Consider the following 24,659-nt stretch of genomic DNA (forward strand, 5'->3'; position numbering starts at 1 on the left):
CAAGATAGTATCACAGCTATAACTCAGCTGCAGAACATGTGGCTAGATTGCATGAGGTCCTGAGTTCTGTTCCTCAGCACCAAACAAACAGACACACAACCAAAACAAAACAAAACAAAACCAACCAAACAAGCACTCTCTTTGCCCAGCATGGTCCTGGATTGTATCTGTAATTCCAGCATTGGGGAAAAAAGAGCTAAAATGACTAAGTTCAAGGCCAGCCTGGGCTACATAGCAAGTCCCTGTTTTAAAAAAAAAATTAAAATTAATTAGGAGAAAGACTTTGTACCTTAAAGGCCTTGCTTTAAGGAAAGAAAGGGCCAAGAGGCAGAGATGCCACACAGACCTCAGCCTCTTGTTGGCATGGTGTGGGCAGTGGTAGAATCCCAGCTTGCTCTTAGGAGTGGGGAGGAATGGGAGGTAGGCAAGCTGTCAGCTAGCCTTCATGGAAGGACTGTTCTTTTGCGATCAGATTACCATTTCTTGTTCTCTGAGGGTGGAAGACAGTGGAAGATGCCGTCTCCCTGCATTGGGCTTCCCCCTCTTAAGAAAACTGAATTGCTCTCACCCTTCCTCCCAGCCACTCAGGTTCCAGAAATTGTTCCCTACTGTGATCCCAGCAGAAACAGTGGCTCTTCCTCCTGTAGGCAGAGCCCTTCTGCTCACCCTGAGATCCAGCATGGAAGCAGTAGGGCACTTGGGTTCCCCCAGGCTGACTAATCCAGCTACTGTGTGGTGCAGGCCCTTCTCCAACACAAAAACAGGATTTCTCAGGGTGGGATTTCTATAAGGCACTGAGAGGGAAGGCTTGGGGCTGGGTATGAGCCAGTGCCTACTGACTGGAAGCAAGAGATGAGGTGAGGGCTAGGGACACTGTGGGGAGGGCACTGTGCAGGCAGCTTGGTCTTCTAAGGAGTCAATGCTATAGTCTTTGACAAGATCCTTTCATTTCCCATGTTGCTTCTTTTTCTGGAACACATAGGACTGGACTAGATACTGTGTGGTCTTAGCTGCTGGGGTAAAAGGGAGGCGGAGGAAGAAGAGGGGAGAAAGGAGCACCGCAGTGTGACGCGGACAGTGGTGATATTGAGAAGCCTGGTCACTTCTCTGAGCCTCAGGGTCCTCATCTGCAAAATGGGAATTACTAAGAGCCTGAAAAGCTTTCTGAAAGAAGGACGAGAAAGGGATATAATGACTCAGGATACCGCCTGCAAAGTAACGTGTGTGCTAGAAGCCTGTGCCTTCCTGACATTGCCGGACTGGTTTCCTGAAGAGAGTAGGTTTTGGGATTAGGGGAGGAGCCGAGCTGCCAACCGTTGGTGGTTGTGGGAGATCAGAGAGGGGCCTTCTGGAGTCCCGCAGGTGATTAGGACTCGTTGTCACCACCCTCCTGCCGCATAGAGAAGGGAGGGAGAGAACACGAGAGGCCGCACCTCTGTACTGTCCCAAGGCTGGATTCATACATCACACCATTCGAGAAGCTCACGTTTTCTCAGCTTTTCTCACACAGAATCACTTCCTTTGTTTAGAGGAGGGGGTGGGGGAGGAGACGGAGGGCGACGAGGGAGGGGCCCGCGGGTGCCGCCGCCACCCCCGCCCCCTCCCCCTCCCGGTGTGCGGAACCCGATTGTCACTCAGCTCCCGCTCCGGGGGCGACGGAGGCGCTGGCGCCAGAGTGGAGTCTAGGTTGGCTACCATCCCTCTGGACTTAACAGGCTAGCCCTGGGTTCTCTTGGCATCTTCTGAGGGAGCAACTGCCCAAGGCTTTGAGATTTGGAGACACTTGGTTTGACAGTTCAGGTGGCCAGGAGCTCTGACAGCTTTGGTGTGACCTTGGGTAAGTCTGTGTTTCAGTTCGTGCACCATGATTGTGCAGGAGCGGGGTGGATGAAATGACTGGAATGCCCCCCTTGGGGCAGTCGATGGGCAAGGATTCTGAGCTGGAGCGGGACTAGGCTACTGTTAAGAGTCGGGCACCAGTGGCGTCCCAGGTGGGTGGGCACAGGGCAGGCGTGCGCGCACTCGGGGGAATAGGAGCCTGTGGACCAGCCAGGTCCTGGGTTTAGTCCCTCAAATTCACTCCTGCCATCCAGTCCCAGGTACGAAACAAGGGCACTACCTCTTTAAAAGCGTCCGGGGCTGAGCCTCTGTCGCACCATGTGATTGCTTGAAAGGCCGGGCTGGGAGCGCAGCGGCGGGAGCCTGGAGAACGATGAGCCGGTGCGCGCACGGAGCCCAGAGCCCAGCCCAGCCCGGCGCGGCTCCGGAAAGCCGACCCGGGAACTTAGGGCAACGCCTTTGGGACCCCCTACTGGTTGGCAGGCAGGATGACGAGGTCCCAGCCTCGGGGTCGGCGGACACCTGTGGGCATTGCGGATGCATAGGGGATCGTTGTGGAGTGAGTGTACTGGGAGCCACCTCACACCTGATACAAAAGCCAGTGGTGGAGTGAGTGTAGCTATTTTAAGTTGCTGAATGGAACCTCTGAGGACAAGGGGAGGGGACAGAGGTTAAGCAGATAGTGAGGCTGAGTGCCTGGCCAGCCTGGGCAGGCACTGCGTCTGCTAACTGGGGCACATCTTCGCAGGGCTGCCTATGTCCCCTCCTTCCCAGGCTGGCATCCCCACCGCAGGCTTCCTGACCACAGGTGCTGGCCTCGTGCCCCAGGGCGCCTGTCTGCTGATGTGCCCAGCTCCTGCCCACCATGTCGCCCTACATCTCGGCTTTCCAGGCTGCCTACATTGGCATCGAGGTGCTCATTGCCTTGGTCTCTGTGCCTGGAAACGTGCTGGTGATTTGGGCTGTGAAGGTGAACCAGGCACTCCGAGATGCCACCTTCTATTTCATCGTATCCCTGGCGGTAGCTGATGTGGCCGTTGGCGCCCTGGTCATCCCACTGGCCATCCTTATCAACATTGGGCCACAGACCTACTTCCACACCTGCCTCATGGTGGCCTGCCCTGTCCTCATCCTCACCCAGAGCTCCATCCTGGCTCTGCTGGCTATTGCTGTGGATCGTTACCTCCGAGTCAAGATCCCTCTCCGGTGAGTTCATAGCAGCCCAAGGTACCCTGTGAAACCCTATGCCTGGGGATGAGCTGGAGAAGATGAAAGTGCGTAAGCCCCACAGTCAGTCAGGTATTTATTCTCTGGCTGTTGGATCCCAGCCCACACTTTGCCTTCCTGGGCTCTGTATAGGGATGCTGTGCTGAGCTGCAGTTAGACAAGCAAGAGGGAGCTGGGTGGCCAGAGAATTACCATCCCAACAGAACCCACGACCTCAGTGCTATAACCCCTGGCAGTCAGGGAGCCTGAGGCAGCAGGTGGGGCCTGGAGTAGGGTTAAGACATTTGGAGGCATCCTTAAAACAGGGGACAGTCAGTGTTGGGAATGATCTGGATTCCGTAAGTCCTGGGGAGGAGGAGAACAGAGCTCCAGGGGAAGGTTGAGGATGTGTTAAGGGTGGCACACCAGGGCCAATGGTGCTGCTGCTTCTTGGATCAGAGCAGGCTGCCTTCCGGAAGACACTCTTTAGCTCACTTGTTCTGCAACTGTCTCTATACCAGCCAGCTCCACCCTCCAGGCTGCCCGGCTGAGACCAGAGGGCTAGTTGCCTCTGCCCACCTCTCACTGAGGGGATCTCTTTTGCAGGCAGGGAGAATGCCCAGTGGCTTCCCTTCCTGTTCTCACTGTTGCCTACAGGCCACACCAGAAGTGATTTTTCTAGGCATCTCAGAGCTGGAGGCTTAATGGTGGCAGTTCTCATCATGGGGGCGGGAGGGGGGGCACAGGGTCCATCTACCTTGAGGTTCCCTGCCCAGGCCTACCAGGCCATAATCTTGGCACCAGGCAGTGCCTGGGTCACCAAGTGCCAGCAAGTACCTGGGCACACTGCCAGCAACTGGCTCTGCTGGGGCAGTCTTTTGAGTGTGCTTCCCCCTTTTTGAATTCTTGTCACCAGTCTGTTCTCTCATGGTGAGCCTTAGCCACCTCCAGCACCTGCCATCCTATGCAGCTTCCTAGCTCCCATATCTGGGACATGGGGCCTCTGGTCTCACTTGGCAGTTTGCCCGAGCCGGGCTAGGTACCCAGAGTTCTCTCTTTGGTCACATTTATGCACGTTTAACTTTTCCCAGCCTCTTTTCATGTCACATGTGTCCAGTGAGGGAGAAGGAACAGGAACTGGAGGAGGGGAAGCAGGCTTAGAGGATCTCCCAAGCCAGGTGTGGAGAGCTCAATCCAACCACATCCTCCCTCTGATTCCTGTGCCTAGGGCCTTGTTGTCAGCCTCTTGCCCCCACCTCCAACCTCTCTCCCTCACAGCCACCAAAGTTTCCCAGGGAAGGTGGGGTGCAGGCTGCTGTTCCTCAGGGAAGAAGCAAACGGTCCAGAAGCCACATAGGCTCAGCTTCCGAGGGCCTTTCATGGTGCCATTAAACCCGGGTTGTTGTTGGCCTGCACCAGTCAAGTCAGTCTCAGTCCATTAGATGGGCTGGGCCTCAGAGCCCTACCATTACAACAGCGTAGCCACATTAGGAATGCAGAGATGGGCGGACAGAGGGAGGCAGCTCAAGAAAGTCTGCCTGCTGAGTGGGTGCCAATGCCTTGGGCCTGTCCCACAGAGGTCATGGACTTCAGAATGTGTCCTCTTTACCCTGTAGGCCTGGGGGATAGAGGTGGCCATGCTGGTAGGACTTGCAGGCTCATTCTCCAAGAGGCAGCTGCTGTTGCTTTGAAGATGGAGTTGTTGGAGAACAGTCCTCTGGGAGCTGAGGGTGTGCACAGTGGAATGTAATACAGTCCTGGGCTTGGATGCTTTTTACAAATGCCTAGCTGTGCCACCTTGGGAGAGCCACCTATTTAACCTCTCAAAACTTTAATTTCTTCATCTGTAAAGGGGGACAGAAATAACTGTGACTGCCTGGAGTTCCTGGAAGAATAAATAGCAATTAGTATTATGCCTGGCATATTGTATGTAGGCTGTAAGTGAGAAGTTTAGCTTCATTATTAATATATGGCTTGAACGGGGCTGGACAGGCAAGCTCTGTTTCCTCAACACAAACATGTGTGTTCTGAAATGGACACATGCACAACACATTCCAAGAAGGTGTCAGAGAACTGTTAAGCTATATCTGTACATGTTTTCCCTCCCCAGTGGACTGCCAGTGCCTCAAAGGCAACAGCCTGGGCAGTGCTCACATCTTGACTGTTTCTGTGAATTATCTAGAATGTCTAGTGACAATGTGTAGTTGATTAAAACAGCTAGATTTCCAGATCACGTGGGTGAGTCTCAAGCAGGCTTTTTGGGAGCCCAGCCTCTATCTTTCTTGATGTGGCTACTGTCCCCCATTCTGCTTCAGGGCTCTGCCCACAGCTGTCCCCACTTGCTCAGCACCATTCCCGGGAGTGCTGTGCTCTGTGAAGAAGAACCTTCTCTCAAGTAAGCAAGGCTCCTGGCCAAGGTATTGATTCCTCTGGGTCCAGGCCTGTCACTGCCCAGCTACCCTGCAGGAGGTACAGATGCTCTGACTCCTTCTGGGCAGCTGGAGTCAGTGGAATGCCAGGCTTTTGAACCCACAGGCACCTGGCTCCCTCTGCCCTGACATGCTAGGCAAAGGTTGATGTGGCCCTGGGCCCTGAGAATGACGTCACTAAGTGTTGGGAAGGTGTGTCTAGATATCTGGATATAGGAGTCAGTCAGGCCTTCATAGAGCAAGGATTTGGTTGGTCAGTAAACCACAGGTTTTATTTCTTTCCACGTAGCCAAAAGTTGAGAGAGAGAGAGAAGAGATTCATCTCATATAATGTGACCCATTTATGTCTTTTTTTGAAGTCGAAATAAGTTGATTGTCAATAATTAGTGATCTTTTACATGCTTCATGCCATCCACCCATGCTTGTGATTGAGAAGCTAATCCCCTTACTCCTGTTCCTGGGACTCCTCAATATTCATCCTCCCACCTCCTCATCCAGGGCTGTCTTGGTACGCTGTAATAATTTGGGTGCTCCAGGGTGCTCCCTGTAAGAAGGTTGTCCTCAGCTAGATGGGTTGCAGTGAAGTGAACAGTGGCAGGTGCTTGGGGGTTAGACCTGAGTCTGAGCCTTGCCTGTGTTACCAGATAACTGTACAGCCTTGGAAGCCATTCAACCTTCCCAGACTTTTCTCTCTGCCATAAACATGGTTGGATCCGAGGTCACTGAGGTTCCCTTTGACTCTAACTCTCTGTGGTTCTTCCTCCTCCTGGTTCCTGCCAATGCTGTCTTGGGATCCTGGGCAGGTTTGTGTTGGGTTTTTCCACTTGTAGTGATTGGTCATGTGGTCGCTATGTTTTGTTTTGTGTATATTTTGTCCCACTGACCGTGTCCAGACTCTCGGTAGTGGAGGTTACTGTCAGCTTCATTCTACAGTTCTTCAGATAAACTTGGGTCAGACACTTGAAAGGTTCAATAATTCTCCTAGACAAACTGCTTACTGGCCAGGAGCAGAACCCAGGCCCACTACCAGATGCTTTTAACTTGTAAGCATGAACCCAAGGGGCAGTCTTGTAGGACATAAGCCCTAGTTTCCCCAAAGCTGTCACCAGGTCCTTTTACCCTCTTACTTTTGCCAGTGTTTGTGCACTCTGTTTGGCTCACACCCAGCATCTCTCCTCCGTGCTAGTGTGCAGTTGAGTCCCTTGGAAGCCCTACTGCTGTCCACGGCTGGAGGTTTGTCTGGGAGGCTAGGTATGCTGGGTTGAGCTTGGAGAGGAAGAGAAATCTGCTAGATTAGATTTGTTTGCTTTTGACCACTGACTCGGAAGCCCCTGATCTGCCCAGGGTTTTGTTTATGTATTTATTCGACAACTAAAATGGCTCACGCACTACCAACACCCCAGCAGCCATCTGTGACCTCTGCATCCTGGAACAGTTGCTTTGGGTCTCCATCTGTTTCCAGAAGAGGTGGGGTGTCTCCAGATGTGCCGTCTAAGGCATTAGTCATAGGCTAGAGTTCACGAGGCAAAAAAGCATACAGAGGAAGTCATGGAGAGGAAACCAAAGGCCAGGGAAGCAGGTTTCTTCATGGTCATTGGGCTGGGAACTTGGTGCTCTTCCCCAATCAGACTCTTCTCAGCCAGGAAAAGAAAATGCTGCTTCAGTGGATTGGGTCAGTGGATGAGTGTGGGGTGTGATGGAGGTGGCTTTGTGTTTGTATTGGGCAGCCTGCAGGTGCTCATGCTAGATGCAGCTGAACCAAGACACATGGCTTTCCTTGCAGAGGTGTTGGGGTGTCTTTCAGGGGTGAAAGCACCTCTTCTCGCACATTGGGATGGCTTCCAAAAACCGTGTGTGTGTGTGTGTGTGTGTGTGTGTGTGTGTGTGTGTGTGTGTGTCTGAGAGAGAGAGAGAGAGAGAGAGAGAGAGAGAGAGAGAGAGAGAGAGAGAAAGAGAGAACTTGTTCTTCAGTTGTCAGCTTCGAGGAAGCAGGGCATGACTAAGATGGCTTGTAGAGAGACCCATCCACCACGGGGTCCTGAGTGGAGCATTAGGGACTGCGAGGAATGTACAGAAGAATAAAGATGCCAAATCCACCAGTACTTCTCCCACCTACAGAGGACGACTGTTAACATTTGGTGTTCCAGAAAATTTCTCCACACACATGCGTATATATTTAGCTACATTATTTTTGCATATGGCAAGTATCTATCTATATATGGTTTTAAATCCTATTTTCTCACTTAACATTACATTACAAACATTTCCACATGTCAACTAAAATTATTTTATGAGGGCTTTTATGACGACAGTATGAGGTTATATTATTATTCATCTTTTAGGTTTCAGCTAAAACAGCCTAAACTCAGGGAATCCACCTCCCGCTCCTGCCATCCAGGTTCACTTTGTCTGTTAGGTTCTCAGCCTGGATGTGCGCCTTGATCCATATTACTTCAGGCTCAGGGAATCTTCTATTTAAAACTTCTCTCTGGGGTCTGGGTAAGCCCCAGAGTTCCCCTACACTCTGTTTACATACTAGGGGTCTTCCATATCTGGCATGGAGTAGGTATGCTTAGCTTCTTTGGGATAAATTAACATTTGGGTAGCACATTTTATTTATCTATTTTTAAGTAGGTGGTTTCTTAGAGTACTACTTTATTATTATTATTTTAAAAAACCACTTCAGGGGCTGGGGAGATGATTCAGCTGGTAAGGGCCCTTGCTGCCAAGGGCCTACATTCAGTCCCTCCCCCTGAGGTGTACATAGTGGAAGGAAAGAATGAACTCCTGAAAGTTTGTTTGTATTCTGTATCCCCCCCCACACACACACGGTGGGGGAGATAATGAATGAATAATAAATATAAATAAATGAAAATACCAAAGAAACAAAAGCCAAAACACTTCACTGATTCACGTTGTTTCAAAGGTCAGAGCCAAGGCCTAGGACCCTGGACCGAACCTCCTATACTAGCTTGCTTCTGTCTGGAAGTATTTTCATATGGGACTAAATATCTCTGAACTCCTCCACACTTTCCTGTTTCACTCACACTGCAGCTTCCCAGGAGGTGTCTGGTGTTCCTCATCCCATACATTCTTCTGGGCTAGCGGGGCAGACTGCACAGAATCAGGAGCTATCATTAGCATCCATTCTCTATTTCCTGAGGCTTGGCCATTTTGTTTCTTTGCCTTTTACTAAGGAGAGCAGTCTCCAGAATGAAGGGCTTGTCGTGTGATATTTCTTGGTTGGCCTTGCTGGGCAGGAGGGCATAAGCCACAAGGGACAGAGTTGAGAGGCAGAGACACACACAGCTCCTTGGGCTGGGGAATCACTCCTTTAACTTGGGCCTATTTACTACAGTCCAGAAAAGGTTACCGGCTGTTACAGAGCCAAGGTGGTGGGGACGGGAGAGGATGAGGTGGAGGGATATGGGCCTTGTCATCCATCTCTCTTTGCAAACACTGGTTTGAAGGTGGACAAGGAGATGGGACAGCTAGAGAAGAACACCCTTGACCCCGAAGAACAGGCTGTGGTAACTTCTCTAGCCTGGCGGTCTTTACTGACAGGATCGGAGAGACGTGAGGTTGGGGGGGCCAGTGCTAGGCACTTGGTTGTGCTGCAGGCACTGAGAGATGTGTAGCCTGCTCCACTTTGCCCAGTAACTCTCAGCCACCATTGCAGTTATAGCTTTCTATAGCCCAAGCTTGCCATGGAGAGATTCCTGACCTCCTCTGTTGGGACTTGGGATGGCAGGTGACTGATGCCCAACAAGTGTCAGTACTTGAGCTGGCAGCCAGTCCCTATTCCATAGTCACTTCTTCAGCCTAAGTCCTGTGGGAAGTAGTCCTTTGGGACTTTTTCCTGCCACTCACTCTCAGAACTTGTCTGACATTTGAGAAAGAAGGGACTGGCCATTCTCACTTGTCCTCATCCAGGACCCTAATGCAGAAAGATCTAGTCCAGTCGTTCTCAACCTTCCTAATGCTGCAATCTCTTAATATAGCTCCTCATGTTGTAGTGACCCCCAACCATAAAATTATTTTCATTGCTAGTTTATAACTGTAATCTTGCTAGTTATGAATCATAATGTAAATATCTGTGTTTTCTGATGGTCTTAGGTGACCCCTGTGGAAGGGTCATTCCACCCCGAAAGGGGTTGTGACCCTGCAGGTTGAGAACCACTGATCTAGTGACTTATTCATCCATATAGTCATTCATTCAACAAATGCTCACCGAGTGCTACATGTGAACCAGGTGATGCTACAGATAGTTGGGATACAGGTCCTTGCAGAGCTTGCTTATTTATGGACTGGAGGACAGAGGTCAAATCACAAAAAGAAGGCTTAAATTATTTAGAGTGTTAAAAGGTAAAATGTGCTGTAGAAACAAGCCAGGACCAGTGAGATTGTGGTGGCTAGGCTGGGCCTGGGAGAAAGGGTTGCAAGGTAGACCTAATGATTCCCTAGAGAAGATATCTTTGAGCAAAGGTCTGGTGGGGGGACTTGCCACACAGATATCCGGAAGACACATGATGCAAGGGAAACAACCAGAACAAAAGCCCTGGGGCAGGAATGTATTTGAATGAGTTTAGGCCTGTGTACTGAGGTGTGGTGATAACGGGAAAAGAGGGGAAGATAAGGAGTACAGCCGGTATTTGGCTTGCACACCTCTGGAAGACTTTTATTCTGAAGGCAATTGGAGACATTTCATGACTTTGAGCAAAGACGGATCATCATCTGGTCCCCAAGGCTCTCCCTCGTGCTGAACACGTGCTTTAGGGCCAGGGGTGCAAACTAGAGTCTGATCAGGAGCTGGCATGTTGGCTCAGGTGTGAGAGACAGAGGAGGCTCGTTTCTGAACAGTGGCTGAAGGAGTTGATTCTGAATGTTTTTATATCTATTGAAGTAGGAACTTCATACAGTAAGCTAATATGTTGCAAGGATGTAGCTCAGTTAAGTTTTGTTATCTGTATTTTCTCAAATAGTCACCACTCAGATCAAAATTTAGAATATTCTCAGCACCGTAGAGGGGTCCCTGTGCCTCTCCCAGTCAGTACCCTCCCCAAAATAACCACACTTCTGACTTTTGCCCCTAGACTTGTTTTGGGCTTCTGTAAACAGAAGTAAGCACTGCATACCCTTTCGTGCCTGGCTTCTGAAGCCCAGAATGGTGGCTGGGCTTCACGTTTGTTTCTGGGTGAACTCTAGGTCCCCCTCCCCCCTTGCTCCTGATAGAACTCCACTTTATCAACATACTATGATCTGTGGAGTGAAGGAGCCAGTGGATTTGCATATAGATTTGATAACCCCTTATCTCCCGCTTTCCCTTTATTACCACATCTCGATACACAGGCCTCCCTGTGGTGTCTAAATTCTTCAAGAACATTCCTACACCAGGGCCTTTGTTCTAGCTGTTATCCTTGCATGGTGTGTCTGTGTGGTGTGTCTGCTCACTTCTGGAGCTTTGCTCAAAGATACCTTCTCAAGGAAGTCATCTGGTCTACCTTGTAACCCTTCCTCCAGCCCCAGCCTAGCCACCCCAACCTCCCTGGTTCAGGCTTGTTTCTACAGCACATTTTACCTTTAACATTCTACACAAGCCTCCTGCTTGTGAATTTAGTTATAGAGTTAATGTGAGGAAGAATCAAAACAATACTTTTCATCCTAAGCCACTGGGAGGATGGAGTTGGTGTCAACCGGGATGGACAAAGCTTCAAATGAGTCAGGTTTGAGAGGCAACAGGAGTTCACTCTTAAGCACATCTGATGTGGCATGTCTGGACACTGAGGAGTTGGGGGGCAGAGGGCACATCAATAAGGAGACCAAAGAAGAGTCGACACGGAAGAAGAAAACAGAACCAGAAGTGGAGGGTCCTGGAAGCCAGGTGTAGAAAGTATATCAAAGAGAAGATGATTAGCTCTTCCGAATGCTGCTGGATGATGTGAGAGGAGGCCTGAGCATCGCCACTGGACACGGCTGGTTCATCATGGGTGACTGGGACAAGAGCCACGCCCGTGGAGGGGGTGGATAGAGAGTCTGATTGCAGAAGGCTCCACAGAGAAAGGGAGTGGAGTTAAAGGCGGCTGCTGGTACAGATCATTGTCTGAGGGATTTTGTTGCAAAGAAAGCAAAGTCATGGGGGCAGCAGCAGTTAGAAGTGGGAAGAGGGTACTTTGCTTTGTCATTTCTGGAGATAGGGGGAGGTCAGCATGTCTGTGTGCTGGCTAAAATGGTCTAGTGTTGAGTGATCTGCTAAGGGTGGAGCCATGTCTTTGTGTAGCAAGAAGGTTGGGGCAAGGGTGGTACTGAAGAGACCAGCTGGGGGTGGGCTGCTGTAAGCCCTCCAGTGGTTCATGCAGCCCAGGTACAGATGTTGGCAGCTGACTTCTGTCCTTTTCTCATGAAATGGGAAGCAAGGAAATCAGTCAAGAGTGGGGATGTAGGTGGAGGTGTTAGAACGTGTAGCAAATGTGAAACAATTCTCTAGGAAATGGGCGATGACTAGAATCCAGAAGTCTATTCTCTGGGGGCGGCATGAAGGACTGTCTGAAGCTCATGGGGAGAGTTTGAAGTTTCTCCAGCTTTGGTTATGAGTGTAACATACACAGGCACAGGCAAGAAGGAGGCAGAAAGTCCATCCATCAGCAGCTCAAAAGCACCAGATTCATGATAAGATGAGGATCTTATCATGGTCAGAGGTTGGTTCATGGTCAAGAGCTTGGATTTTATTCTAAGTGCTTTATGAAGCCTCTGAGTGATTTAAGCAGGGAATGGCATAATTCAAATTACATTTTTAAAGAGCAAGAAGTCCTTAACAGAATATTAGCAAATCCAATCTAATGATAAGAGTAGAGTCATATATCATCAGCGAAATTTTTTTATGTATTCAGATAGTTCAGCATGTAAAAGCTTCCATCAGGGTCATTATGCATTCACATAAGGTCAGTCTGCCTGGGGTGTGTGGAGGACTGAGCAGGGTGGTGACTGGGAAATGGGAGACTGATTATGATAGGGCTCAGGAAGAGTAGAGGAGGCCATGAAGTAGGACAGAACTGGAAGGCTACAGGCATGGAAGGGTTAAAATCTTCTGGAAGCCATTCAAAGGGATCAATGCTACCTTTTGGTTTGTGGCTAGTGGTGTCAAGCTCTAGAGTGTGGCAAGGATGAGGAGGAAACTGGGGGAGGGGCTGATTATTGATTGTTCTTCCCATTTCCTTCCCCCCTCTTGCCTTAGGGATAGGGTCCTTCCACCCCCAATTAGCTTCTGGGCACCCCCAGCTGCTTCATCTGCCCTTGCCCCACCTCATTTCTCAGGGGGCCATTGCTTCCTCAGGCTGAGACCGGAGGAAGAGCAATGAAGACACATGGCTTTGGCCTTCCCAAAGTCTCCAGATGATTGCAGAGTAAGGGGATGTAGGGGGCCACGCCCTCGCAGGTGTGGTCAGGCATACCTGTAGCCAGCCCCTAGCAGGCGTGGTTACGGTGTCCCCTACAGGGGGGTTCTGCCCTTTAACAGCCTCCACTCAGAATGGGCATAGTGACTTCTGGGGCATTACTTTCTGCCCCAAATGTGCCCCCATCCTGAGGATACTGTCTTGGACAATGTATCTCCAGAGATTTATTTCTTGCTTGTGTTGCTGGACATACCCTGTGTTTAGGGTGTGTTAATCATTGCACAATGGTTGTCCTCTAACAGCCACAGTCCTCTCAGAGCTGCTGTGGGGACACTGAGTGGCCAAGTGGCATCTAATGCAGCAGAAGATGACCAGTTAGTAAGCAGAAAGCACTTTGCTGGTAGCAGAGAAGGTAGCATGATGGAGTCCCAGTACTGGCAAAGGGGCTCACTGTGTCCCAGCCACCCAGGACTTCTGTAGCAGCCCTTCCACACAGACACCATCTCTTTTGCCCCTTGGAGCTGAGTGAGTTTTGCAGAGTGACTGGCAGGATTGGTGTGGGTACTGTCTGCTCCCAAAGACAGCTGGTTTCCCATACTCAGCTTTCTGCCCTCAGGGAGCAGGGCAGAGTCTGCAGCAGGGTGGGAACTGCTTCTCAGACCCTGTCTATCCCTGTGGAACCAAAGGCTCTGATGCAACCCCTTCCCTAGGCAGGTGGGGGCCATGAATCACCAGCCATTCTCCTGGGACCTTGGGTATAGGAGAAGGAAAGTCCAACACAGCTCTCTCTCCCTCCTTCCCTTCCCATCCCCCCCCCCCACACACACTGCCTTTTTTCAGAGTCTGGGTCTCACATATCCCAGGCTGATCTAAAACTCACTATGTAACTGAGAATGACCTTGAAGGCCTGATCCTCCCGGCCTCCACTTCCTGACAGTTGCGATTACAGGCGTGTTTTCAATGACCCTTTCAGAGGCATCTTCCTCCCCCTGCTTTACAGAGCTGCATTAGTGTCGCGAGGGGTAGAGGGCAGTCTCAGTGGGCAGATAGACCTGTGTGAGAAGCCAGCTCCAGACACTCAGGGATGCCGAGGGTGGTTAACGTTTCTGCCTTCTGTTTCCTCTTCTGTACAACAGGCTCACCACACTTCCTTTCTAGGGCTGTGAGGTGTAGGGATGATGCCCGTGAAGGGACTCATGCTTAATAGTCACCTGCAATGTGTGTAGTAGGCACCTGCAATGTGCATAGTAGGCACTTTACAATGGGGACTGTCAATATTCCAGAATTTATTTTTTTTCTTTCCTTCCTCCTTTTCTTCAATATTTTGAGACAGGATCTCATACAGTTTCATTGAAGGTTTCATTAACTCAGTCCTCCTTTCTCAGCCTCCCCTATGCTAGGACTCTATATGCATGCCATCAAGCCAGGCTAGAGTTACTTTTCATTGAACACTTGATGTCACTACTGTGACACACTCTGAGCTCAGGTGATGTCAGGGCTGCCTATACTAGAAGGCAGGGTGGGGGTCATCCTACTGTCTTGCTCACAATGGCCAGCACCTGGAGCATACCTGGCTGATGCTTAGTAGGTGATTTAATTCTTGTATATAGAGTGTGGGAGTGAGAAAAGGCTCACAGGCAGGAGACCAGGAAGGAAAGTTTATTGGAGAGTGAGCAGACAAGGCAGGAGGAAACTGGACAGACAGTCCATGCTCACCTGCACAGGACAGAGGTTACCCAAGGAAAATGCTAAGAGTGCAGAGTCAGGGTGCAGAGACGTGGGTAGGTCCCCGGGCTTCCCCTGCAAATGGGACGATGAGAACCCTGGTCTCTGGGATCTCAGCTCATCCCTACCTGTGTATGAAGCCAAGTGTGGTGACGTCTTCCACTTCTAGAATGTGAACAGTCCTTCCTGCACCATCCTCCCCAGGGCTTTGTCCTCCCGTGGGGAGCTAGCCTCTCAGGGAGCTGAAGCAAGGGTTCCCCTGGGGATTGGCAGCTCTGTGAATTGTGTCTGGGCCAGAAACTATTCACTGTGTTTGGGGACTCACCATGTTCAGCAGACACCTGCCAGCAGCACTCTGTCCTCAGTTAGAGGACACACAAACAGCCACCCCCACATGATGGACTGTGATAGAGAGCTCCCCGGTGACATCATGCTGATGGCTTACAGAGCAGCTGTGTGGGCCCCAAGGACTGATGACTGTCTAGGATTGAGGGGTGTGAAGGCATGAACCCCCCCATTACCTCCACCAGCTTGCAAATCAGAGAATGATATTCTAAGCATCCAGATGGTTTTTTTTTTTTTTTTTTTTTTTTTAAGTCCACTTCCTCACTTCTGGGCCCAGTCTGTACCTAGGTTCCTTATTGTCCAGGGTCCAGCGAGAGTCTAACTAAGGTATTCCATTTGGGCCTTCCTGTTCTAGATGTTTCTCCCTATTGTGGGGACATCATTTACTTTTCAAGTCATCAAGTGTTTTTTGATATCATTAGTCCTCAAGGGCACAGACCAGTAGTCTAGTGGGGATACTGACAAGTGCCAGCTGGCACACTGCCAGGAGGCCTGAGTAGCCTGGACCACACCAACACAGGCCAGGCCACTCCCAGGCTCTCTTACCTGTGCCCTGGCTGATTGTCCTCGTCCCTCGGCCAGTCATTTTTAATTTTACTTGTAAAGACTTGTTTTATTTTAATGTGTGTGTGTTTGTGTGTGTGTGTGTGTGTGTGTGTGTGTGTGTTTGCTGCATATATATATGTGTGTGTGTGTGTGTGTGTGTGTGTGTGTGTGTGTGTCTGTACCATTTGTGTGCCTGGTGTCCACTAGGGCCAGAAGAGGCATTGGATCACCTGGATCTAGACTTACAGAAGGCTATGAGCTACCATGTGGATGCTAAGATGAAGTTGGATCCTCTGCAAGAGGACCTTAGCTGCCGAACCCTCTCTCCATCCCCACATTTTGTATTGTTTACTATTCTTACATTGATATAACTTGTAAGAAATTATTTATTAAACTGAGTTATATAAAGCCATTTTCATGCAAGTGTATAATATACTTTGAGCATCTTCCTCCATTGCCCACTACTGTCCCGTCCCTTTCTCCTCTTCCCCTCTCTCATTCATTCCCCTTATGCTCCTATACATTTTGTTGCTATTTTTATGTCATTTGTACATATATGATTTTATGCCTATAAAAATCTAAGAACCACTAATGAGAGAAAACACATGGTTTGTGAGACTGACCTAATTCACTTAATATGATTATTTCCAGTTGAGCCCATTTTCCTGAGAATGGTGTAACTTCATTCTTCTTTATGGCTGAAAAAAAAAATTCACATGTGTTGCATCTTCTTTCTCTATCCTTCTGTTAACCCCTGCATTGGTTCCATGACTTAGCAGTTGTGAACAGTAGGAAAGAAATTGTTGGAAATTACTGGCCGTCCAAGAAATGCACATTAGAACTACATTGGGAGTCCATCCCTCTTGTTCTGTATGACATTGATTAGAAGAAAACAAATTGAAACAGGAACCCTTCTACTCTGTTCCTGGGAATATAAACTAGTCCAGCCACTATGGAAATCAGTATGGAGGTTCCTTTAAAAGCTAAAAATAGAACTACAATACAACCCAGATATATCACTCCTGGGTCATTTACCCAAAAGACTCCAGTCAAGTGTCACAGAGATATTTGCCTATCCATGTTTACTGCAGAACAATCCACAACAGCCAATCACTTCTTATCCAGACTTTGGAGTCAAGGGATTAAAGCAAGGGGGTTTGACCTCAAGGTCACTTACAACTTATGCCTATGCATGTTTTGACTTCTCACACCTACCCTGCCTTTTTCTTTACATTTTTTGGGGATGAAGTAGGTCATGCCATGGCATGCCTGTGGAGGTCAGAGGAGAATTTGTGGGATTTGGTTCTCTCCTTCCACCATTCGGGTTCCAGGATTGAACTCAGTCCACCAGACTTGGGGGCCAGCGTCTACATCCACTCCGTTCTCTCTCCGGTTCCTTCCTGCCCATTCTCACACTCTGGGCATTGCTCTGACGGCACCTCTCCATGAAGCTCCCTTTCTTCTGTCTCTGTGTTCCCAAGCTCCTTGTGCTCCCCCTTCACACAGCCCCTCTGAGATGCACTGGCCTGAGAGCCATTAGTGGTGTGTGAGGGGGTGGCAAGCCCATTCATCTATATGCACAGCACACAGCTTAGTGCCTGGCCCTTTTTTTTTTTTTTTTTTTTTTTTTAAATCTAGTGACTCACTGAATGCATGGCACCAGGGTAATTCTTGAGACCTAGGATTGCCAGGTCTTGTGTCAAACACCTTACAGGATTGTCTTGTTTAAGAGCTTGTGCAGCGAGTATTTTATCCAGATGGTATTACATATCCCCATTTTCCCACATGGAAGCTGAGGCTCCTCAATTCAACAAAGCTAAAGCCCACAGCTGCTCCTGGATGAATGACTGTATGGACAAATGAAAGGCCTTGAACTGAGCCTTGACTTCAACACTTACTCGTGGGTGATCTTGGGTAAATCACCCCTTCTTTGGGAGTCAGTGCCCACGTTTACAGAATGGACATCATTCCCACCCCTATGGCAAAGAGCCTAGGAACTGGAAGGAAGAATGGCTTTATTGTTCAGTAGGGAGCTGGCTCTGGTGTGGAGGGGGTTGGTGTTTCGATTCCCCTGGCTCATCTCTGGCTGATTCCTGGCCAGCGTGGCTTGATGGTCTGGTAGTGAGGGACTAGATGAAGCAGATGCCTGGCTGGGGACCTGTGAACGGAGCAGAGAACCTGCAAGACCTGCAAGACAGAAAAAGCTAGACTCAAGGGAAGGAGTGGTCGGAAGTGCTTGGCAGGCAGCTGCTGCTGGGAGCACTTCCACTTCCCTCTAGGGTGTTGTGTCCTGTTGTTGCTACCTGCTGGAGTTGTGGACAGCTCCAGACTCTGGCTCTATCTCAACCAGCAGGCAGGCTGACACTCCCACTAAGTCCACTGACTAAGACCAAACTGCAGGAGATAGAGGCTCACTTGGGTGGAAGGCCCACGGAGGTTGCATGAGCAAGTTAGCACTGAGCCTTAACCCCTGAAGGACCTCACAGTTCTAGGCCTCTATACAGGGTGTATGTGTGAGTCTACACACACAGGGAGCAGACTCTGTTACAGTGTGATGGGAGTCTGACCCCAATCCACAGTCGTGATTCAAAGAAAAGAATGTTCAAGGGAAACACCAGTGACAATTAAAAACAGTCATCCCCTGTTAGCTGGGGAGCTGGTTTCCCCAATATGCCCGGCACAGAGGGAGCCGAGGGTCTGGATACCAGGAGGCATGAACTCTGGGCCTGAGCTGCCATTTGCCCATATGGACCTGACTCCTTTGGGCCTACATCCTTTGCAGCAAATAGTACTAACTGAGCCTGCACCCTGCCTGACTCTTCAGGGCTGCTGCTGCAAGGACCAGTGCCTGAGGGTACCGGATCTGATAGAGGGAGTAATCTATTACAGTACAGGCTTTGGACCAGCTGACTAAGCTGGTCTCCTGGTCTGCCACTACTTGACCATTTCTCACAGCCTCAGTTTCCATAGCTATAACTGGAAATTATATATATTTTATGGAACTGTGAGGAGGAACGTACATGGAAACAACTGTGTGATCTGATACCATCCTATTTCCTGCTGTTTAATGGCAGACAGGAGGCCTGGTGGATGGGGTGTGTGAATGTGTGTGTGTGTGTGTGTGTGTGTGTGTGTGTGTGTGTGTGTCTGTGTGTTGTAGTTAGAGTGGACAGTGTGGCTGGAGGAGTCCCTTCATAAGCATGCCAACACCTCAAATTGATAAGCTGGCTTTGGGGAAGTGACTGTGGCAGGGCCAGGAGGCACAGCAAGCCCTGTTCGCAGATAAGGATGTGTTCTGCCACTGGCCTGAGGGCAGTGCCAGGGGCACTTGTCCCCCGAAACTTCAGCAGTCACCTACCTCCCTTAAACAGTGTTTCAAGCCACTGAGGGGCCCCAAGTCTGTCTGGCACTGGAAGGAAGGCTTAGAGTCTAAGGAGAGGGATACCTGTGTGTTGATGACCTCCTTAATGTCAGGTTCAGCTTCGTGATTTGTTTACTAGCATGTTTGATTCCACTCAGTCCTTCAAAGCCAATATCGTCATTCCTTTACAAAGAGAGCAGTGGAGAACCAGGGATATAAAGCAACTAGAAAATTGTTGCCTATCTTGTAAGTAACAAGTAGCTGGGATTTGATCATATTTGCAATAGGTCACTATCCTCAGGGGTTTGCAGGCTCTGGGGAAACATAGCCCCATCCTTGAGGGCTCTCAAGCTGAGAAAGATGATAGAATACAGGATCCCACAGATAGCAAGAGAAATCAGCCTCACTGGAAGGGCTGAAGTTTCTGAGACGGAGACTGTTGCCTGGTTTCCTTTAGGCCAGCAGATTTCAACCTGTGGGTCATGACCCCTTTGGGACTGAACGACCCTTTCACAGGGGTCACTTAAGACCGTCCGAAAACACAAATATTTACATTACAATCCATTACAGTAGCAAAATTAGCTGGGAAGTATTGATGAAAATAATTTTCTGGTTGGGGGTCACCACATCATGAGGAACTGCTTTAGATCCTGGGTGCTTTCTCTCCAGCCCCAAAGCCTGAATGGACTGACTCATTTGCATGGCTCCTTTAGTCACAAGTTCAGGGATGCTAAATTGGGAGGTGTTGCTAGCACTGTGTAGCAGAAGCAATCCCATGAGGTCCCTGGAGGTGGAGAAGGGTGAAAGTGAGCTGGAGAGGCAGTGTGGCAAGATTGGGATGGGTCCTGGGCCTGGATGCCGTGAAGGACTCAGGGACACCTCTTTCCATCATCCCTGGGGCAAAGCAGGGCTTAGCCTCAACTCAGATAAGAAGCAGCTAAGTCCTAGCCTCCGACCATTCACATCTTTTTGAGCCTCAGTTATCCTACCTGTAAGATAGGAACACTCCAGGAACTCTAGATACATAGGAGGCTGAGGCAGGTTGACTGTAAACTCAAAGCCTGCCTGGGCTATAGAGTTAAGTTTAAGGCCAGCTTGGGCAACATAGTGAGATTCTGCCCCCCACCCCAAATGTTAAGTGTGTAACTCAGTGATAAGGTCCTTGCCTAGCATGTGAAGCCCCGAATTTAGTCTCTAGTGAAAATAAAAAAGGCAGTGCCAGCACCATTTTTCCTGCCTTGCAAGTTGACCTGGGCATCCATGCACTGTTGTCCTGAGGCAGCTCTTGCCTCATCTCAACTGTTGTCCTGGTTCCCAGCCCTTCCTTCCTTGGGTTCAGCCATATTTTTCCCATTGAGAGAAACGGCCCCCACAGGCTGGCCTCAAACATGTTGTGTAGCAGAGGGTGACCTTGAACAACTCCTGATCCTTCCCAGTGCTGGGGGTGTAGGTGTGCACCATGTGTGGCTCCCCACATCCTGCAGGGCTCTGAAGGTACCTACTTCCTGCATGATCCCAAAGAGTACCTTTTTTTTCCTGAGCTTTCTTCCTCACCTCCTGTCCAGACCAGGGTGGGGAGAACGACTTTTGCATCAGGTATTGGGCCGAGTGCCATTGGGCCTTGCTAAGCCAAGTCAGGTCAGGGACCAGCGGTCTTGGCATTTCCTGGGAGCTTGTAGGAAATGCAGGACCCAGCCGCACCCCGGGCTTGCTGACTCATAATCTGATTTAAAAGGGCCCCAGGTGATTCATATCCACCCTCCAGCATGGAGAGCTCAGACGACCTAGACACTGGGGAATGCAAGAGCATAGTCCTGCCCTCGCAGTCCTCACAGCCTCTTGGGAATGTCAGCGTGTGAAACACAGATGGGCAATTTTGAAAGCAGGGATTTGCTCACTACAGAAGTTCATACATCGAAGCATTACTGTATATCCCATAAACATACACAATTATTATTTGTTGATAAAAATAAATAAAATTTAGAATCATCGAGAAACAAAGTTAAACCAAAACAAACAAAAACAGCAACAACAACAAAAACCCTATTTAGACTTCAGAGTGCCTGACTTGAGCTGCAGTCACAGTTCTAGCCAGTAGGCACATGACCTTTGGTAGGGCATCTGGGCTCTTCTACAGAGATGGGTCCCTGCCTCCTGGTGCAGCTTGGGAAAGAACAGAGAGGCTGTTGTATATTACAGTGCCAATGGCAACTGCAGCCACTGGGAGGCAGGAGACTAAGGTTCTAAGAAGTGATGTCATCCACTGAGATGCTGACACAGCAAGTGTGACTGCATCCCAGGACCTCTGTCCCTGTTAAAGCCCATGGCTGAATCCTGTTGCCTTGACTTGTTAGAGACAGTGAGTACCAGCTACCGATGTCTGGCCGGTGAGGCTGGGAACGTATGGAGAGGTCTCCAGTCTTCTCTGGGACTTGGGAACTGGGGTTTTTTGAATGGACACTGGCTGGGAAGGGGAGCCCCCCACATGTGCCTGCTGACACTGCGCTAATACCACCCAATCTGTCTGTCAAGAGGCTGGAGTGCTGTCCTGCCAGACTCTTGCCTGGTGAGTTCCCCAAGGCATTTTCTTTTTCCAGCTCTGAGCAAGGCTCTTCGAAATTTTCATGAATGGTGGGTGGAAAAAGACAGGCTTTGATCTAATAAGCCCCTCCCCCCACACCTCATACCCAAGATTCCCTCACCCGGGGTCATGCAGACTCCTGTGGTTCATGAGGCTGCGCAGAAGTGGAAGAAACAACTGAAAGTGGATTTATTGATCAACCTCCAGAGAAGCTGCCTGGCCAGGCTCTTGCTCTGGTTCCCTGCCAGCAGCTACATGCAGCTCTAGCCCCTGGATGCAAATGATAGGGCGCCCTGAAGGGCGGGCCAGAAGGCTGTTCACGTTTCTACTCAGGGCCTGGCAGGGAAGAGAGGGTCTGGTCTTGCAGAAGTGATTAGACTCTTCGTGGAACCAGCTGACTTAGTGGAGTGAGTGAGGTAGGACCTCCAAATGGAAATCTGGGGCAATCTAAAGAGGGACCCTCCGTATGGGCTCCTCTGCCTGCCAAGAAGGAAGTTGATCTTGAGAAAGGAGAAGTCTCAGGCTGACTTCTTCTTACTGCCCCCTCCACTTTAGTCACATTAAGGTGATTACTGATTTTACTGGCTTAATAGATGCTGTGTTTGTAGCTGTTTCTGAAGTCATTGTACGCTTCTCCTTTTCTCTCCTTTACTTTTTAAGAACACCTTTTGTTTATTCTTTGACTATTTTACACATGTATAACATGCCTTGATCATATCCACCCCAATTTCCCTTCCTATTCATTCCCCCTGGAAACATGTCTCAACATATGTACAACATGCCCCTCTCGCCTTCATGTCTTCTCCTGCTTTTGACTTTGTAACCCACTGAGTCCAGTTGGTGCTGCCTGCTGGGATGCTGGCTGACCTCACTGGCTTGACCTTGTGCAGGCAGCCACAGCTGCCATGGCTTCATTAGTGCAGCAGCCATGTCAGTTCCGAAGACAGCACTTCACAGCACCCCTCCTCAGCTCCACAGTGTTTCCTGAGCCTTGGGGTTTTTGATGTCCCATTTAGTACTAAGCATTCAATACCAGACGCTTATTATCAGCATTCCAACCAGTTATGAGTCTGCATTGATTGCTGCCGGCTGCAGAGAGCAGCTTCTCTGATCAAGGTGGACAGTTACACTAACTTAGGGATGTAGATATACATATTTAGAAGGTAGTTTGACAACACATCCACTCAATAAAACAACAATAGTACGGTCCTCCTGAGGGCGCATGGACCTCCTGAGCCATGGACTTTTTACCACGCTAACAGTATCACCGCTTCTGTTTTAATTGAGCATTTTAAAAACCACTCCATTTCCTTTTCTGGGTATTACTGGGAGCCTACTGTGTGCAAGTTCCATGGTCTAGGGAGTGGGCACTAAACTGGCTTTGTCTTTGTCATTGGGCATTTGGTATTTCTGATTGTCCCATGGGGAGGAGTAGGGAGTCAGCTTTTACTAGACCCAAGGGTCTGATGGTCCACTTCCTTCTGTGTGCTGTTCAGGGAGGAGGCCTGGAGTACAGGCAGTTAGTAGAGCTCAGGGCAGAAGGTCTTGCTGATGGCTACTGGCTAGTAAAGGCTGGTTTCTGAAAGTCTGGCCAACAGGGCATTGTGCCTGCAAAGAAAGCATCGGGGAAACACGTTGTAGAGACAGTGGGGAATGTCTAGGTGCTGCGGTTCCTAATGCTGGCATTCTGAACTCTAACCTGTAGACTAGAGTGCAAAGTAGGGGAAATCCAGAAGCTGGAGAATATTATGACTTCTTCCAGGCTCTAAGAGCCACACCTTCTGTTGCAGTGGGAGTGGCTGAGTTTAACTCTGGAGACCTGAGAATGCTTGCGGATTCTTTCTTTGGGATGTTTTCCAAGGTGGAGAGATTGCCCTGTCCCACTCCCACAGTCTTCCATATGTCAGATCTTTTCTAGAACACAGAACTAGATTCTGGGAGCTTTGGGAGGGGTAGCTGCCCCCTCTGAGCAGAGTGTCCCTAACTCCATGGCTGTAAAGGTCTGTGAGGGCCTCAACTCTCGTGACTCTAGGCTCATTGGTGTTGCCTCGCTGGTCTTAACCTTGCCCTTTGGGATGGTCTAGAGTCTTCAAGGTTATCTCCAGCAGGGGAAGTTACAGTGCTGTGGTGGAAACAGGCTGTTGTCACAGGCAGGCCAAATGTTACACTGATGGCAGTTGGGAAACAAGGCCTGGCTCTCCTACATTGACCTCCTCACCTTCAGCCTGCACACTGGGTATTGCCTAAGAACTTTCCAGGGCCACAGCTCCAGGACCATGGGGTGGTAGTGTGGTGTCTAATGCTTGGCTAAGCAAACTCCCAAGCCCCTCCCACTCTAGTTGCTACTCAGAGCAGGAACACACTGACTCCCTAACATTGAGAGAATGGTTGAGAGAATTGGCTGTGAAACAGAGATGGAAGCCCTGTGCTCGTCCTCCCAAAGTCACACAGTGTCTATTTGTTCATCTGTGTCCCTGTTTTGTATCTCTGAAGAAGCTGACTGTGTTTCCCACAGATTGGGGGGGAGGGCTTCTTCGACATGCCAGGCCTGATAACACAGCCAGTCAGAGCTGCTGCCTGATAAACTCAACAGGCCCCACAGCCTCATCCTCTGATGTCTAGAAAATTGTTTCTTCTCAAGGCCACAAGCTGCTAAGGGGGAGAAGCTGCAGCTTGGGCTTGGGTTTCATGAGGGCATTCATCCATTCTTCCCCTAGCAGACATCCATTCTCTTTCCTTTCCATCCTTTCCCCCATCCGTGGGACAGTTTGCAGCAGGGGAAACCCTCTGACAGCCTCTGGGGAGTGATCAGAAGCTGCAGTCTGGGGGAAAGTATCACAGAGTGTCTTGACCCTTCTGCTAGTGCTTGCTTGTCTCTCCTGGTGGAGAGGCTGACACCATCATGATTAGGGATCCATGATCTACCAGAACTTGTAGCATATCTCATCCATTCCTTGTGCCCCACATGAGGACACAGAAACCCCACTCACTCATGGCAGAGTCTGGACCACCGCTAGGGTCCTTGCCACAGTTCGCTACTCCAAGGAGGACAGCCTGCCTTTGGGGTCCCTCACATTAGCAGTGTGTACGTCTCTACTTCCCTAGTCTGAGAAGCCTACATCCTGCTGGCTCCATCTGGTCCCACCCATCTTGTGCACTAGCTGGGTTGGAGAGTCCCTGCTGACCCTTAAGTGACCAGTCTGTAGAGCTGGAGAGACCTGTGAGAAGTTGAAATA

General features: G+C 49.7%; 1 protein-coding gene across 1 annotated transcript in view; it reads left to right on the plus strand.

The window, feature by feature from the left end:
• Positions 1 to 2,704: 2,704 nt before the first annotated feature.
• Positions 2,705 to 24,659, plus strand: part of Adora1 (adenosine A1 receptor) — a 32,142-nt gene continuing 10,187 nt past the window's right edge. The window contains exon 1 of the mRNA XM_027417565.2: positions 2,705 to 3,045. Coding sequence (XP_027273366.1) covers positions 2,705 to 3,045 — 341 coding nt within the window. The remainder of the gene's footprint in view (positions 3,046 to 24,659) is intronic.

The sequence above is a fragment of the Cricetulus griseus genome, chromosome 5 (genome assembly GCF_003668045.3).
Source record: "Cricetulus griseus strain 17A/GY chromosome 5, alternate assembly CriGri-PICRH-1.0, whole genome shotgun sequence".
In the NCBI taxonomy this organism is placed as follows: Eukaryota; Metazoa; Chordata; class Mammalia; order Rodentia; family Cricetidae; genus Cricetulus; species Cricetulus griseus.